The sequence below is a fragment of the Balaenoptera borealis genome (assembly GCF_965194805.1).
Source record: "Balaenoptera borealis genome assembly, chromosome: 19".
In the NCBI taxonomy this organism is placed as follows: Eukaryota; Metazoa; Chordata; class Mammalia; order Artiodactyla; family Balaenopteridae; genus Balaenoptera; species Balaenoptera borealis.
The window spans coordinates 57,421,693-57,438,488 of record NC_138878.1 but is presented as its reverse complement, the minus strand read 5'-3'; the positions used below and the strand labels follow the sequence as shown (position 1 = coordinate 57,438,488).

The following is a 16,796-nucleotide window of genomic DNA, read 5'->3' as shown; positions in this document are numbered from 1 at the left end:
CCTCTGGGTTGGCTTCATTCTCAGGCAAGTTTTTGCTCAAGTGGTGGCCCTCACCTGATCACTTGGGGCCAGTAGGGGATCTCATATTATTACTAATACCCATATGCAAATTCCCCTTGAGTCCATATCCCTTTTCTTCAGCTGGGGGGCTCCTGGAGCCCCCGTACTGACTGCCTGGTTGGTTACTGTGTTGCAGGCTCACCTCCCACAGAGGGGATATTCCATGTTCCTTCCTTGGAATACAGCTCCTACCACCCCACCCACCTACCTTCTCTCTAGTTCCAGAAGGAAGAGAGAATCCCTTGCTTGCCTCAGTCTCCCTACCCATCTATTGGCAAAGATGCGACTACACCCAAAATGACGACAGAGCTTCACAAGCCTTACTGACCCCTAACATTTCCATCCAAGACCAGAATTTTTGCTTTCTTTCTTTTTTTTTTTTTTTCAGCCTTGCCGTGCGGCATGCGTGATCTTAGTTCCCCAACCAGGGATCGAACCCGTGCCCCCTGCATTGGGAGCTCGGGGTCTTAACCACTGGACCACCAGGGAAGTCCCCAGAATTTTTGCTTGCTTGATGCATAATCAAAAGGCCCATTGGTCTTTGTCAAAACAGACAACTTCAGAGCTTCATTCAGACCTCCTCCTCCAGCAGCTCTGTTGGTAGCTCTGAAACAGCAGTTTCTTTAGCTTCTAATGATAGCAGTAGTAGTTAGTATGTAAGGAGTGCCTGCCATAGATACAGTGGAGACAGCACAGACATGGAAGGCTCATGAAGGCCGTGCTAGGGCCTCGGTGAGCTGTGGGCATAAGAGCAAAAGGAGGCTCAGAGACTTGTCCCAGGTCAGACAGCTGGCTGGGTTTGGAGCTTGGACTGACCCTGGTCAATCCCAGAGATTGAGTGGTTTCCACTGGACTACAGGAATCAAAATAGCTATTATCCAGCCAACTCATTCACTCAACACCTGTTTACTGAGCACCTAATATATTCCAGGCACTGTGCAAGGCACTGGGACACAGTAGGGAACAAAACAGGCGAAATGTTGTGTCCTCAGGGGATTCATGGAGGAGTCCAGCAACCAACAAATGAATATGTCAGACATGCAGTGTGTGAGTGATGAGCAGTAAGGAGGAAAATTAAGCAGAAAGGAGGGCTAGGAAATGTTGGGAATGGAAATGGTAGATACAGTGGCCAAGGAAGGCCTCAGTGAGAATATGACACTTGAGTAAAGACATTCAAACATGGGGGGCGGGGGGCGGGGGGCGGGGAAGGCAGGAGAGCGATCCACGCAGAGACTCAACCAGTGCAAAGGCCCTGAGGCAGGACCTACCCAATATAGTCCAGAAACAGCAAGGCTAGCAGGCAAGGCTGGCTCACCTGTGCTGGGCCTGTGATTTCAGTAGTGTTTACTATCTGTGTACAGAGGAAGAATCTCCAGTTCAGCAAGGTTAAGTCACTGTTCCAAGGCCACACAGCTAGTGAGGAGGTAGAGCCAGGATTCAACAGAGCTCTTCATTGCTGTGCCTCAGAGTTCCAGGGGCCTTGCCATTAGGGTGCTGTGGTCACTGGGGTGACACCAGGAACAGCAGTGCTGGAGTGTAGGATGCTGTTAGTGTCCACACTGTGTCAGGGGGGTCACAAGGAAGCTGCTGGGACACTGTGGAAACCCAGGGCACGGGCTACTTAGCAGTAGGTACAAAATATCAGTCCTCCTTGGAGGAGAGCTGGACACTGAGTTCAGCTCTGATGGCCACTTCCACTCCCTACCCTGCCCGCAGTGTGCCAAGTGCCGGGAGTCATTCCACGGGAGCCCGCTGGGTGGCCAGCAGTGCTACCGCCTCATCTCCGTGGAGCAGGAGTACTGCCTGGACCCCACGTCCCAGACCAACTGCTTCCACGAGCCAAAGCGCCGCGCTCTGGGCCCCGGCCGCACGGTCCTCTTCGGCGTGCAGCCCAAGTTCACCAATGTGGACATCCGCCTGACTCTGGACGTGACCTTTGGCGCCGTGGACCTCTACGTCTCCACCTCCTATGACACCTTCGTGGTCCGTGTGGCCCCCGACACTGGCGTCCACACCGTACACATCCAGCCACCACCGCCTCCCCCAGCCCCCCCACCCCCTGCTGACGGTGGGCCCCGGGGGGCTGGGGATCTGGGGGGACCCGGGGCCGGAGGTGGGCCGGCCACCCCAACGGAGCCACGAGTGCGGGAGGTGTGGCCACGGGGCCTGATCACCTACGTGACGGTGACGGAGCCATCCGTGGTGCTGGTGGTCCGTGGCGTGCGGGACCGGCTGGTCATCACTTACCCGCACGAGCACCACACTCTCAAGTCCAGCCGTTTCTACCTGCTCCTGCTGGGCGTGGGAGACCCAAGTGGACCCAGTGCCAATGGCTCGGCCGACTCGCAGGGCCTGCTCTTCTTCCGGCAGGACCAGGCCCACATCGACCTGTTTGTCTTCTTCTCCGTCTTCTTCTCCTGCTTCTTCCTCTTCCTCTCACTCTGCGTGCTGCTCTGGAAGGCCAAGCAGGCCCTGGATCAGCGGCAGGAACAGCGCCGGCACCTGCAAGAAATGACCAAGATGGCCAGCCGCCCCTTCGCCAAGGTCACCGTCTGCTTCCCGCCCGACCCTGCTGCCCCGGCCCCCGCCTGGAAGCCGGCCGGGCTCCCACCACCCGCCTTCCGCCGCTCTGAGCCCTTCTTGGCACCCTTGCTGCTGACGGGGGCCGGTGGGCCCTGGGGACCCGTGGGAGGGAGCTGCTGCCCACCAGCCATCCCCGCCACCACTGCCGGCCTGCGAGCCGGGCCTATCACCCTCGAGCCCACTGAAGATGGCATGGCCGGCGTGGCCACCCTGTTGCTCCAGCTGCCTGGCGGGCCCCACGCACCCAACGGCGCCTGCCTGGGGTCAGCCCTTGTCACTCTGCGGCACAGGCTGCATGAGTACTGTGGGGGGAGCGGGGGTGCTGGGGGCGGTGGGCACGGGGCTGGTGCAGGCCGGAAGGGACTGCTGAGCCAGGACAACCTCACCAGCATGTCCCTCTGACCCGTGGTGGGACCCTCAGCCACAGCAGTGGAGTCCCCTGAGGGGGCCGCCCTGGACTTGGGGCCCCTCCACCTGGGACACTGTGTCCTCAGAGACCTCTGGTTTCCTTCCCCTGGGCGGGGGTGGGGGTGTGGGGGTGTGGGGTGGGGTCCCCAGACAGGGCATTCTTTGTTCTGCATTCAACAATTATTTATTGAATACCTACTATGTGCCAGGCACTGTTGAAGGCACTGGGCAGAGCGGGAACCAAGACAGCCAAGGTTCCCTGATCTCGTGGGATTTAGGTTCTAGCGAAGGGAGACCGTCGGCATGCACGCACACACGCGCGCACACACAGATGAGTCAGGCCACTGCGAATGGGACGAGTGCCGTGAGGTGGCAACGGGACGTGGCTGTGAGGAACCTCGGGGTAGTCAGTTGGTCATTGTGCGAAGCTAGACTTTAAGAAGGAAACTGGCTGTGGGGAGAGCTGTGGGAAGTGGGATCCAGGCAGAGGGAACTGCAAGGACAAAGGCCCTGAGGCGGGAACCACCTTCTGTTATTGGAAGGATAGGAAAGCTGGCCAGTGTGACCCAGACCAAGTGTGAAGAGGAGATGAGGTCAGGGTCAGGCAGGGGGCGGATCACCCAGGGCCTGTGGGCCACACATAGGGTTTGGGGTTTTATTCTCAGGGCATTGGGCGGCCATCAGACAGTTTTAGGAGGGAGAATGACAGGACCCGATGTATTTAAGAGGTCACGCAGCTGTGTGGAGAGTGGACTGGAGACGGTGAGAGAGCGGCTGCGGGGGGACAAGAGATGGGCCAGATCAGGGAAGTGGCCGTGAGAAGAGGAGTCGGGAACAGGTGCAGGCTGTGGGTGGAAGGATGTGACGATGGTGTGGACGTCGGAGCGAGGGAGGGAAGGAATCCAGGCTGACCCCAACTTTGTGGCCCAAACTGTGGGTGGAAGGTGGGTTTATAAAGACCGGGCAGACTGGAGCTGTTGGGGGGGAGACCAGGAGTCCAGCTTTAGACCTAAGATCCCCTTTAGAGACATCTCTTCGGGTAGGTCCAACCAGGGAAACAGAGTCACCCGGAGTATTTCAGCAAAGGGAGCTGAGTGCGGGGATTGGCCGTACTGGTGAGGGACGCTGCCGAGAAGAGATGGGACAGTGAGGCAGCCCAGGGGCGAGCCAGAGCAGGGTGCTGCTGCCGCCACCACTAGGCTGGGGGGACGAGGCTCAGGCGGTGTTACCTGACCCCAGGACCAGGGTCACTGTGCTCAGAGGGGGCATAAGGAGACAAAGCCCCTGCCTGAGATGCCGCCCCAGGAAAGGCAGGGTTGGGTGGGGGACACCAGGGTTGGGAATAGAAATGGCAGAGTTTTCGACATACAGCTCTCTTCCCAGACAACGCTGCCTTGAAGCAGCATCTGGCCTTTCCCCAGGGCCTACCCTCACCCCAGCCACCACCTTGGACTTCTGAGCCCTTCTGCCCCTTGAGGACCGCCTCTGCCCCCCACCCCATCCTAACCATCTTGAACTTGGGACTCCTCCTTTCCCAAGACTCCATCCCTCAGCTGTTTTTTTGGACCCTGGGGAGCTGGGCCCTGTGTCTTCCTCTCCGTCTGAGACCATGTGTGCCATCAGAGGCCGTCTGAAAGAGGGGGAGCAATTAAAGCAACAAATAGTGTGGGGAAGATCCAGTGTCCAAGTGCTGTCTGTATGCAGCAGGTGGGCCGTCTTGGCTCTCTGACCCAGCACCTGAGAGCTGGTTAAATCAGATAAATGTCCTTATCTTGGTGCCCCCTCCAAGCCACGTGGCCTGAGCCTGGCTCTTCACTGTCTCTCCTGGCGGGGGTGGTGCCACTACAGAAGCTCCTGTTCCCCAGGAGGGATGAACTGAGGGGACATGAGGACAGTGAGGCCTTTGACCCTTGCCCAGATCCCTGTCACAAGGAGACCCCTGCTCGTCTCAGGAAGGAAAACAGACTGCCTTGGTCCCAGGTTTGGGTTTTATTCTGGCCCCTGACGTAAGAGAATTCAGGCAGCGCAAAGACTGAGATGAGGCCCTAGCATGGTGATTCTTCTCTAATTCAAGTAGATTCTCAGCCCAAACCAAAAGCATCCTGGGAACCTTTATCCGCCAGTCCCCCGGCCAAGCAAGAGGCCTGTTGTGAGGGAAGGTGGGAGTGGGAGATCTCCATCCCGTCAGTGGGCCTCGCTCAGTGTGGGAGTCTTGCTGGGAGCATTCCACAGTGTACTTACAACCCAGCCCCTAGGTACAGACCGGCTGCTTCATCTGATACTGAGCCAAGGCCATGATGATGTGTTGGATTTAGGGGGCCCGTGGGTCTCCAGTGTGGCCTGTGAATATCATAGTATTTTCAGACTTTATGAGCAATTTAAGGAATTTTCAGGGATTACTCTGCCCACACACGTTTTGCCTTTATGAGCTGATAGTCGTACCTAACCTCCAAGACGTGACTGTGAGCTTACATTTTACTGAATACTAATGCCAGATGGCTCGCTTGATGTTTTCATGATCTTTCCAACAATCAACTCTATGAGGTAGGTACCATGTAATCCCCATCTTGCAGATGAGAAGACAGAAGTTGATAGACATTATTTAGCTGTTGAGTGACAGCTGCCATTTGAACCCAGACCTGACTCTCACATCCACGTTCCTGACCACCAGGCTCTTCCACCTCCCAAGGAAGGACTGCTTTATTTAGCATAAGTTGACCTAGCTGTCTCAGCACAGAGTGGACACTAGGAGTAGGTGTTCCAAATGACCAATTTCTGCTCCGGACAAGGCAGAATTTCCCAACTGGGGAGCTAACTAGCAGTGGGACATGCTGCCTCAGGGAGTCCTGAGGCCAGTGGGGTCATCCCGCATAACCAGAAAAGAGTTAAGGTGGTTCTTCAAGACTCCTCCATGGGGGCTTCTCTGGTGGCGCAGTGGTTAAGAACCCACCTGCCAATGCAGGGGACACGGGTTCGAGCCCCGGTCCGGGAGGATCCCACATGCCACGGAGCAACTAAGCCCGGGCGCCACAACTACTGAGCCTGTGCTCTAGAGCCCGTGAGCCACAACTACTGAAGCCTGCGTGCCTAGAGCCCGTGTTCCACGACAAGAGAAGCCACCGCAATGAGAAGCCCGCTCACCGCAACGAGGAGTAGCCCCCGCTCGCTGCAACTAGAGAAAGCCCGCACACAGCAACGAAGACCCAACACAGCCAAAAATAAATAAAATAAACAAAAGTGCTGGCCCTCTACCAGGTCCTGCTAAATGCTTAGGAAAAAAAAAAAAGACTCCTCCATGTTGTGTTTGGACCCTTTGGTAAGGTCTCTTATTAGCAGTCACCCTGTGGCTTTGCCTTGCTGAGCAGAGCGTTTGCAATGACTGGACTTTTGCTCTGGGGCACAGAGCCACCTTCACTCCAGCTCCTGTCACTGCTATGCAGATGCCCCTGTACCAGTGCCCCACAGCACGTGTTCCTCCTTTTCCATGTCAGCCCCTCAGCGGTTGCCTCTCCCTGGTACCCGCACACCCAAATGCAAGGGGCTTGTGGTGAAGTGAGAGAAAGCCTGGACACGGGATGCTAGGGACCTGGATTCTAGCCCATGTGTGGCCACTGATGCCCTAGGGACTTCAGGAAAAGGGGAGAAATTTTACCAAGGGCCTACAGAACTCCAGCACTGTGCTGGGTGCTTGGCATGAGTCTTTTAATCTTCCCAACATCACAGCTGGGAGGTATGGGCATGTTCCCCCATTCTGCAGATTCGGAAGTTAAGTCCCTTGCCTAAAGCTCAGGGCAGATTAGTAGACGAGTCCAGATTCCGACACAAGCCTGTCTGACTTTCCATTGCCCCCATGTATTACCTCTAAAATCTCTTGCCTTTTCTAAGCCAACGTCTCCCACCTGTGATCACACATTGTCTCCACCTCTATTGGGCTCCACACTGTTCTGGACATATAGCCGTCAACAAGGTCCCTGCTCTCATGGAGCTGACAAGCCAGTGGGGAGCCAAATAATAAAAGATTCGGTATGTTGAAAAATGACTGGAAAAACAAGGCGGTGAAGGAGGGGGATGGGGAGGTAGGTACTTGCTATTTAATGTAAGGTGGAAGCGGGGGCCTCACTCTTTTTTTCAAAATTTATTTTTGGCTGCGTTGGGTCTTTGTCAGTGCGTGCAGGCTTTCTCTAGTTGCAGCAAGCTGGGGGTACTCTTCGTTGCGGTGCAGGGGCTTCTCATTGCAGTGGCTTCTCTTGTTGCGGAGCCCTGGCTCTAGGAGCATGGTTTTCAGTAGTTGCAGCACATCGGCTCAGTAGTTGTGGCTCGCGGGCTCTAGAGTGCAGGCTCAGTAGTTGTGGAGCACAGGCTTAGTTGCTCCGCAGCATGTGGGATCTTCCAGGACCAGGGATCGAACCCATGTCCCCTGTATTGGCAGGCAGATTCTTAACCACTGTGCCACCAGGGAAGTCCTGGGCGGGCCTCACTCTTAAGATGACATGTGAGCAGAAGTGAAAGAGTGAGCCATAGGGACATCTGAGGAAAGAGAATTCCGAGTTGAGGGAACAGCCAGTGCAAGGATCCTGACGTGGGAGTGTGCCTAACATCTTAAGGGAAACAACAAAGAGACTCGTGGAGTAGAGAGAATAAAGAGGAGGTAAGGTCACAGAGGGAATAAGAGGCAGATTTTGCAGGTCCTTGAGCCACCGTGAGGACTCTGGCTTTTACGACGTGCAGGAGGAGCCGTCAGAGGGTTCTGAGCACAGGAGGCATGTGATCTATTTCAGATGGCCACAGGGCTTCTCCGTGTGGAAGAGACTAAAAGGGTGGAGTTAGGGCAGGAAGCCCAGTGAGGAGGCACTGCATTTGTTTAGGCCAAAGAGGAGAGTGGTTGGAACAAGGAGGCTCAGTAGAATGGGGTGGAGGGAGATTCTGGATCTGTTCTGAAAGTAGAACCAACAGAATTTGTTGACAGTTTGGACACTGGGTGAGAGAGAAAGTGGGCAACAGAAGAGATGGGGATTGCCATTTCCTGAGATGAGGAAGACTGTGGGAAGAGCAGACTTGGGGGCGGTGGGGAATCAGGGGTCAGGTCTTAGACACGTTAAACTTAAGATGCTTATTAGACATTCCAAGTGAAGAATGTCACTCGATGGTTGAATACACACAGAAGAATAGCAAATAATACAAATAATATATTAATATTAGAATAGTTATAAATTATTACATAATCTAATAATATTAACAACAGTTTGTTAAATTGACTCTGGCCTTTCCATCTGTTCCATCTCTTGCTCTCACTGTAGCCATATGACATATTAGGGATTATCCTCAGAGGGAGAAACAGACTCAGAAAGGTTTATTAATTTACTAAGAGAACACAGCTGGTAAGTGGCAAGAGTCAAGATTGAATCCCAGGTCTGTCCAACTTTGAGACCCAAACATTTTCTAATCTGCTAGTTGCTTTTCAGTAAAGGGGGTGGATTGCATTGTATGATCTTTGAGTCTGCCTTTCAGCTCTAGAGAGTTTTAAACCTGACAGTTGTGTGCTTTGAAGACAGAGAGCCTCCACATCTGTTAGGATTGTGTGCAGGCCAAGAGTCCATAGGTATTGAATGATCAGGGGGACTCTCCTAATTTTTTCTTTGAATGGTTATTACCTGGACAGTCCCCAGACAGCCTTTCTGGTTTTGCTTATTTTCAGGCTCTGCGCGGAGCTTCAGGTAGGCAGCTAGGGAGTTGGTGGTTTTACTTTGTTAGTGAGGACTCCCCGGCTTAGTGAGGGAAGAGACTTGCCAATGTCGTACGGAGCAGATCCGGGTCAAGCATCTGACTCGACTCTGGAACTCCTTCCACACCTAGGCATGTTCCCTGTGTCCCCGCCTCCCTCACCAAACCTCCTTCTCCACCCAGATTCCTTCCCTAGGACAAAAAGGATGTAGGCGGAATTGGTTTTTAGGTTTTTTTTTTATTGTGGGTGCATTTCTGGTGGCGGGATAGGGCGGAGGGTTAGGACCTCCCAAGAGAAGGCGGAGGAGGGCAGGCGTGACGGGTGGAAAAGGAGAAGGGTGAGGGGAACGTCTTCACTCTCGGATCTTCAGTTCCCGCGCCATCTGACAGAGGGCGCAGGGCAAACAAAAGGTGAGGGCCGCCCAGTCTTTCCCGATAGAGCCCTGGAGGGTGGGAGAAAGAGGTTAGCAGCCCTAACTTGCATCCCAGGAGGCCCGTCCCCAGCCCTCGGCTCCTGCGGGTCCCGGGGCCGGCGCGCACCTGGATGTGGTAGCGCTCGCGCATGCCGGTGCGCAGGGAGTTCAGGCTTCCGGGAAGGCAGGGAGTGCCGCAGCACTCGCCGAAGTCGTCGGCGATGCGGCAGGCGAGGCACAGAGGGACGAAAGTGCCGCACAGACCTGGAGGGGACGCGGGGCTCTAAGGGCGGGGCCCACAGGGTGCCACCGGCCGGCTCCGCCTCGGGGAGGGGCGAGGCGGGGTCCGCGGCGCGCGGTTGAGGGGCCCAGAGGCAGCTGAGTGTTGGTGGAAGTGAGGGTCCCAGAGGGAATTAGGGGTCCGAAGAGTGGGGTTTCAAGATGGGGAAATAGGGTTTGAAGGGGGAGTTGGGGCCCTAAGGAAGACAAGTGAGGGTGCAAGGGGGACGTTGAGGGTCCCAGTGGAAGTTGGAAGGTGTGAGGCCGGGATCCTAGGGAGTGTCGGGCGTCCCAGGAAGGCATGAGGGTTAGAGACTGGGAATTCAGGGCCCAAGGAAGGAAACGGGGAGTGGGGTTAGTAGGGCGAGGAAGGGGCTGGGGGTGACCTTCGCTCCCCTCCCGCTCTTTCCCCGGGCCTGGGGAGGGAGCGGCGGGCACTCACAGATGGGCATGTCATTGCAGCAGTCCATGAGAGTGGTGTTCCAGTCACAGGGCTGGGTCTGGTAGCAGCTGCTGGCACCCTGGGGCTGGCTGGTCACTGGGTAGGACATGGCTGCGGAGGGGGGAGACGGGGGTCAGCGGGCAGCTTCGCAGCACCTCCTGGGCCCTTGCACCTATGCAGTCCGGGCGAGGCCACCAGGCCGCCCACTGAGGGGACACCACTGTGCCTCCCCCGTTCTTTATGCCACATCTGGGCATCGACACCCCAGTCTGTCCCTGTTGTTGGTGCCTCCTGCACAACTGGTTCAGCTGGGGGTGGGGTGGGCGGGGAGCCTGCAAGTCTAGGGAAGGTTGGTGCCACATGTGGGCGTGGCGGAGACGTGCCGCCGCTTCCTCCACGCCTGGGCCTGGGGAGCTGGGTCCCTGCATGTCGGGGCTTCTGGGGTGCAAGTAGGCGCTGTCTGTCTTCGAAGCCAGGGCGCCCAGGGGAAGGAAGTGGCCATGTTCCGGGGGCTGGAAGGTTTGTGGTTCCATCCAGCAATCCCACCTTTGCCTTTCACGTTGTCGTGCATCTCAAATTGCATCTTGCTGGCCCTGAGGAGGTGGCCGTTGGGGACAGTAGAGGTGGCAGTGGTGACAGCGTCAGAATCTGTCCAAGGGATGCTGGATACTGGGGGAGGTCAGGGCAAGGGGCAGGGGCACTGGGGGCTGGGTTCTCAGGGGTAAGGAAGCTGGGGAGAAAGAGGCCAAATCAGCTTGCCGGCTAGGAGAGACGTGGGATAGGGTTGTATGGGGTTGGGGGCGAGAAACTCGCCCATCTCTGTGCAGCTGCCCACAGACCCCAGAGAAGCCTCCTCATACCAGAGGCAGAGCTGGAGAGAAAGACCAAGAGACAGAGACAGGCAGAGTCAGAGACAAGGGGAGAAAGAGATCAGAGGTAGGTGCCTATAGAGATGCCACCAGTAACAGTCACACCTGCCCAGTACTCTTTTTCTGCAAGCCCATTTCACAGACAGCACACTGAGGCTCAGAGAGCTGAAGAGAAATGCCTCACATCTGATGGCCCAGCCAAGAGGGTTAGTAGAGGGGGTACTGGCCCCCAGAACTTCCAACTTCAACTCACAGGGGGTATTGAGAAAGACAGGGATGTCCAGAGAGGTAAACAGAGACTTGTAAGGGGACAGAGAGATGTGAGTGGAGTTGGGTGGGGGGAGAACAGAGCAGAGGCACCAACCTTTGTGCAGAAGGCTGTGGGCAGATGCTCCTACCTGCAGGACTGCTACGGCGATGATGGAGACAGAGGTGTGGGTGACAACTGGGAACTGAGTTGCTTATATCTGGGCGGGCCACGTGGCCCTGGGTGGGGCTCTGACAGAGATGCCCAGGGAGCCAAGCCGGTCTGTCTGACCCTCTTCCCCACACTGGGACTTCCCCTTCCTCCTTCTCCATCCCTCATCCCCCTCTCCTGCCTCCTGCCTGGCCTCAGAGGACCAAGGAAATCGTGGGGGAAGGGGTCCAAGGATGAGGAGCTGGGAGTAGAGGTCTAAAGGGAAGTGGGCAGAGAGACCGAGAGATGGAGAGAGAAGGCTGAGGGGAGGTGCAAGGGGCACAGCTGTACAGACACCAAAAGAGAGGGAGAGACAAGAGAGATAGGGAGGGAATGGGAGACAGAGACAGAAGGAGAGGCCCAGAGGGGAGAGAGAGACAAGGAGATTCAGAGAGATGGAGAGAGATGAGATGAGAAGACATGGAGAGAGAGAGAAAGAGATGCCGAGACAGAGAGGCACAAAGATCTGGGGAGAAATAACAAGGGGGAGAAGAGGTTCAGAAAAAAGACACAAAGATAGAAAGGTGGAGGGTCAGGTGACTGGAGGCGCCAGCCACTGGCCACACCAAGGCTTAGAGGGAAGGGAAACAGGGAGAGGAGAAAGGCCGGTGGTGCAGGAGAGTGCAGAGTGGGATCCCATTGGGCCCCCTCCCACCATCCTTAGTGAGGCCCCGACTTCCCGGGGAGAAGGGGCTTTGTGCCCCCATTCAGGGCCACCGGGCACATGGGGGGCAGTGTGTTTTGGGGGTGACCCAAGCTGGAACCAAAGTAAATAAACCCACCTCATCCAACTCCAAATTGGGAAGGGAGGAGGCTGGGGACTGAGAAACTTCTGGTTCCTGAGGGAGGTGGATGTGGTCTAGGACACTTCAGTCCTAACAGAGCAGAGGACTGGGGCCCCGGACGCCTGGGTCTGAGGGAGGAGGGGGCTGGGCGTCCAGACTCTTGGGGTTAAGCTAGGCTTCATCCCTGCGTGGGGTAGGGGTCTTGGAATACCCAGACTGCTGGCTTCCTGGGAGATGAAAGAGCTGGGGGCCTGGAGGCCTGAGTCACCAAAGTCTCCCCTCAACAGGTCTGGCGGGGTTGGAGGTGACTCAGTGAATGAAGCAGAATTAGAGCTGGGTGGGGTTCCCACCACGGGTGTCATTCCAAAAATGTAGGAGGCACCAGAAAATTGGGGTGTCGGCTGCAGAGAAGGTGGTGCTGTCACCACACTGGGTATGAGTATGGGATGATGAGGTGGATCACCCTGCTGGTCTGGGATCCCAGCTTTCCCCCCGCAATCCTTGATTTCCTGACACCACCCAGATGGCTTGCTGTCCTTGTCCCCAGACGTAAGGGCAGCACTCAGCGTCTTGTCTGTCAGTGTCCATCACTTGGTCCGGGAGCCTGCATGTCTGGGAAACATCTTCTGCCCCCTTCTGTTCTAGGGTCCCTGTCCCCCACCCCTCCCCCTCCCCCGTCTCCGCATCTTTGTCTCTCTGGCTCTGAATCTCTCCTTTCCTTCTTTCCTCATCTCTGCAGATCTGTTTCCAAATTTCTCCTGGTTCTCTGTCTCCTCATCTCTGAGTCTCTCTTCCCAAGCTCTGTGTCTCAGTGTCCTTATCCTGAAGTCTCTGCGTCCTATCTCAGCATCTCTCCCCATCCTGAGGCTTGCCCTATGGAGGCAGCCACAGAGCCCCATCCCCCAGCTGTCCAGACCATGGGCTGCAGGTGACTCAGGGTCAGACCCTAGGGCTCCCAAGATGACAACCTGAGTTGTCCTCAAGTTTCCTCTCCCAACTCTGACACAGCCTGAGGGCCCCAATTAGATAGATACAGAAACTCATGTACGTGAGGAAATCAGGACTGGGAAAGCTGTGAGGTGGCCTGCTTGGGGGTGAGGAGGAGGGCAGTGGCAGGAAGAGGAGAGCTGGGGGCTGAGGAGTGAGCATGGCAGCGTCTCCAGGCTTCTGGCCTGCATTCCCCTCAAATAGGGTTGCCAGATAAAATGCAGGATGTCCAGTTCAATTAGAATTTCAGATAAACAACAAATACTTTTTTAGTATAAGTATGTCCCAAGTATTGGATGGAGCATACTTATACTTAAAAAGTATTTGCTGTTTATCTGAAATTCCAATTTAACTTGGTGTCCAGTATTTTTATTTGCTAAATCTGGAAACTTACCTTCAAAGAGGGGAATCCACGTCCCTGGGTCTTTTCCCAGAACCCAGGAATCCCTCCTCAGACTCCAGGTCCCACTCCCACTCCTCTCCTCCCCTAGAATCCATGAATGAGGTACCCAGCCCCTACTCCCTCAGAACCCAGGAGTCCAGGCTCCCAGCCTCTTTCTCCCCAGAATTCAGGTGTCCAGGCCAGTTCAGGGTACAGTTGCCCAACGTGGGTTTCACAAGGCGGGTGGTGCCATCTATGGCACTGGCGGAACCGGTCTGGCTGAGCAGGCAAGTGAGGTGGCCCCCTTCCCATTGTAAGCCTGCTGCATCCTCCAGGGCCAGCCCAGCGGGGCTGGGAGCGGAACAGGAGGGACTCGGAGCTCTGGATGCGTCACCGTGTCTGGGTTTGGGTGTGTTGTATCTCTTTTGTGTGGTGTGTGCTTCTCCGGGTGCTGTGCATCTGTGTGGGGTTTGTCACAATGTGTCTCTCTTTGCGTGTTCCCGCATTCTGGGGTATGACATGTGAGGAGGTCTTTTCTATTTGCGTGTCTGTATTGCCCTCCTGTGATTCTCCTTACTGTGCATCTGTGTTTGGGTGCGGTCTCAGTTGTGAAAGTTCCCTAATTCTGACTAGATTAAGGCAGGAATTATTTTTTGAGTGGTAGCTTTGTATGCTGGACTCCAGAGCCAGAAAACCTTAGTTCAAATCTTGATGGCCTCTGAATGGCTGTGAAACCCTGGGCAAACCACTAAACTTCCGTGGACCTCAATTTTTCCATCTACAAGATGGGTTGCTGGGAATAGAGTTGCTGAGAGGATTAAACGAGTTAATCCATGTAAAGAATTGCACCTGGCCCATGGGAAACATTTTTGTGTTTATGGGGATGACGACGGTGCTCTAGTTGCTGGAGATACAATAGTGAATAAAACTAGGTCTTTGCTCATGGACCTAGTAGGGATTAGATGAATGGCCTGTCTATGGCTGGGCATATAACTGCATAACTGGGGTGTCTGTTTTGCATGAGGAATGGGATATTTCTTTGTGTTGTCAGTGCGAGCGATTCCACGATTGTGTGCCTATGTGTGTGTTTGTAGGTAATTGCACATGCCGTGTGTGGATTCTCTGCTTGTGTGGGTGTAAATGCAAGATCACACCAAGCGGGTGTTGTGAGGACACATGTTTGCTGTGATCTTACACTTCTGACTCTGAGGTGCCAGGGATGTGCCTGTATTTGGGGTCTTGAGAACTCATCTCTCAGCCACTCCTTTACATGCCCCGTAGGACAAGCTCATTTCAAAATGAGCTGCTGTTTCTCCCTAATGGGGATGGTGGGCCCAGTGGCTTCAGGAGAGACACCAGGGTGAAAGGGAAGGTGGGAGGAGACAGGTCAGGCCTGGGCGAGGATGAGAAAGAACATGATGGGAAAACAGAGAGAGATGGCGGATGGGGACAGAGGAAGAGCCACACAGAGAGATGTGGATGTTCGTCCGTCCATTCCATAAGCATTTGCTGAGCCCCTGCAATGTGCCAGGACCTCTGGCAGGCATTGGTTCAAGGTAGAGAGACCTAGAGGGATGAAGACCCACCAAGAAAGCTTTTGCTGCCCCAGGGTGGCCCACCTGCGTCCACAGTGGGCCTCAGTGACAGTTCTGAGTGATGGGGATGCAGCAATGGGGAGGGACAGAGAGGGACCAGCCTCCCTGAGGCTGATCTGTCCAGATCAAAGAACATAGGCCATGGGGGAAAGGATCCTCCCAGGCCAGGGGCACCCCTGTGAATCATTTTCTTATCATCTCCTAATAGGATAATGACCCACCTGTACCCTCCTAATCACTATTTTCGACCTCAGTCAGGCCCAGCACCCACAGTGAGAAGGGTTGAACAAGCCTGGTATCTTGCGGTCGAGGAGGACATACCTGGGAGTCCCCATCCCTGGTCCTTCCTCCCCCAGGCCCCAGGAGTCCCAGACCTCAAGCCCCCACCCCCACCCCCTGGGAGTCCCAGCTCTCAGTCCTTCTTTTTTTGCTGTGTACCTTCTCTTCTCTCTCTGGGCCTGTCTGTCTTTATCTGTTTATCTCCATCTGTGTGTTGTGTCTCTCCTGTCTCTTTACATCTGTATCTTGATTCTCTCTCACTGGGCCTCAATTTTCTCACTTGTAAAATGGTATTAATAATAATAATAATCCAATCTCTTAGAGCTGGTAGGAGGAAGACATGAGATAGTTAAGTAAAATGCTTAGCACAGAACCTGGGCCACAGTAAATCCCATACAAGTGAGTGTTATTATTTTTTATATATATATATTTTAATTAATTTATTTTATTTATTTACTTTTGGCTGCGTTGGGTCTTCATTGCTGCATGTGGACTTTCTCTAGTTGTGGTGAGCAGGGGCTACTCTTTGTTGCGGTGCCCGGGCTTCTCATTGCGATGGCTTCTCTTGTTGCAGAGCACGGGCTCTAGGCACGCGGGCTCAGTAGTTGTGGCGCACGGGCTTAGTTGCTCCGAGGCATGTGGGATCTTCCCAGACCAGGGCTCGAACCCATGTCCCCTGCATTGGCAGGCGGATTCTTAACCACTGTGCCACTGGGGAAGCCCCTATTATTTTTATTGTTTTCAGTATTTTAATCTCTCAGTTGGTATGTTTTTCTCTTTGTTTCCACATGAGTCTCAAGTCTCCTCCTGCTCTGGGTTCCTTTTGCACACAGCACCCGCCCCTGGGTTCCCTTTCAGGGATGAGGAAAGGGCATTATCGAGGCCAGAGCTTCCCCTAAGCCTTTTCCTCTTCATCTCTACTCCAAGCCCCACCTCAGGACCCAGAACTCTGGCCTGGGGACAAGGCCTGGCTCCAGTACAATACAGAGCCACATAAAGCCCCGAACCCCAAATCTGTCTTCCTTGGTCAGGCCAGTGACTCTTGGGATCCAGGAATCCCTGTCCCTAGAGCGTGACCCTTCAGGTTCCCAGCTCCTCCCTCCCTCAAGATCCAGGAATCCGGACGCTCAGCCTCTTCCTCAATCAGACTCAGAAGTCTAGGCTCCTCAGTCCCTCCCCCCTCAGGACCAAGGAATCCGGACTCTCATCCTCCCTCAGGACAGGATCAGTCCGTCGAACTTTCCAGCTTCGTGCAGCCGGAAACCTCGTTCCTGGTCCTTCTGCAGTCGACCACGCCCTCAGCTATCTCCCATTTCTGTCTTTCTAGAGGCGTGTCTGACACGCGAGCACTCCGCGGCAGCCGAGCTGTGATAAGCTACCCACGACGTCAGTCACTATCTTCCAGCCAATAGATACTCCGCCTCCTAACTCCCTGGGCCACTCAGAGCAGGGCGAGTTCCCTGGTAGGCGGGGCCCACAGCTCGAGTCTGACAGCGATAGACCCAGTCTCCCCGCCTGTCCTGCCAGGGTGTCAGG

The 16,796-nt window shown here is 55.1% G+C and overlaps 2 protein-coding genes across 6 annotated transcripts in view; one reads left to right on the top strand and one right to left on the bottom strand.

Annotated features, from left to right (window-relative positions):
* Positions 1 to 6,254, top strand: part of MEGF8 (multiple EGF like domains 8) — a 45,403-nt gene extending 39,149 nt beyond the window's left edge. For all 3 annotated transcript variants that reach the window (XM_082367504.1, XM_082367503.1, XM_082367505.1), the window contains one exon: positions 1,777 to 6,254. In XM_082367504.1, the coding sequence (XP_082223630.1) occupies positions 1,777 to 3,045 (1,269 nt within the window). In that variant the 3' untranslated portion in view covers positions 3,046 to 6,254. The remainder of the gene's footprint in view (positions 1 to 1,776) is intronic.
* A 2,736-nt stretch (positions 6,255 to 8,990) lies between these two features.
* On the bottom strand, positions 8,991 to 11,280 carry CNFN (cornifelin). Of its 3 annotated transcripts, XM_082367569.1 has the most exons (5): positions 11,140 to 11,216; positions 10,453 to 10,499; positions 9,907 to 10,017; positions 9,313 to 9,449; positions 8,991 to 9,215 (listed from the first exon to the last, which is right to left on the bottom strand). In XM_082367569.1, the coding sequence occupies exons 2-5, from the start codon at positions 10,487 to 10,489 to the stop codon at positions 9,126 to 9,128; spliced, it is 375 nt and encodes a 124-aa protein (XP_082223695.1). In that variant the 5' UTR covers positions 10,490 to 10,499; positions 11,140 to 11,216; the 3' UTR covers positions 8,991 to 9,125. The 3 variants fall into 3 exon arrangements, with proteins under 3 accessions (XP_082223695.1, XP_082223696.1, XP_082223697.1); XM_082367570.1 differs by lacking the exon at positions 10,453 to 10,499 and having other exon boundaries at positions 11,174 to 11,280; XM_082367571.1 differs by lacking the exon at positions 10,453 to 10,499 and having other exon boundaries at positions 11,140 to 11,247.
* Positions 11,281 to 16,796: the final 5,516 nt, after the last annotated feature.

What these genes read in the sequence shown, in the direction of transcription:
- CNFN (XM_082367569.1), bottom strand. Translation starts at nt 10,489, where the DNA reads ATGCAATTTGAGATGCACGACAACGTGAAAGGCAAAG. An exon ending in CGACAACGTGAAAGGCAAAG is followed by an intron (nt 10,018 to 10,452) that starts GTGGGATTGCTG and finishes CCCCCTCCGCAG; the next exon opens with CCATGTCCTACCCAGTGACC. An exon ending in CTGCAATGACATGCCCATCT is followed by an intron (nt 9,450 to 9,906) that starts GTGAGTGCCCGC and finishes CGTCCCCTCCAG; the next exon opens with GTCTGTGCGGCACTTTCGTC.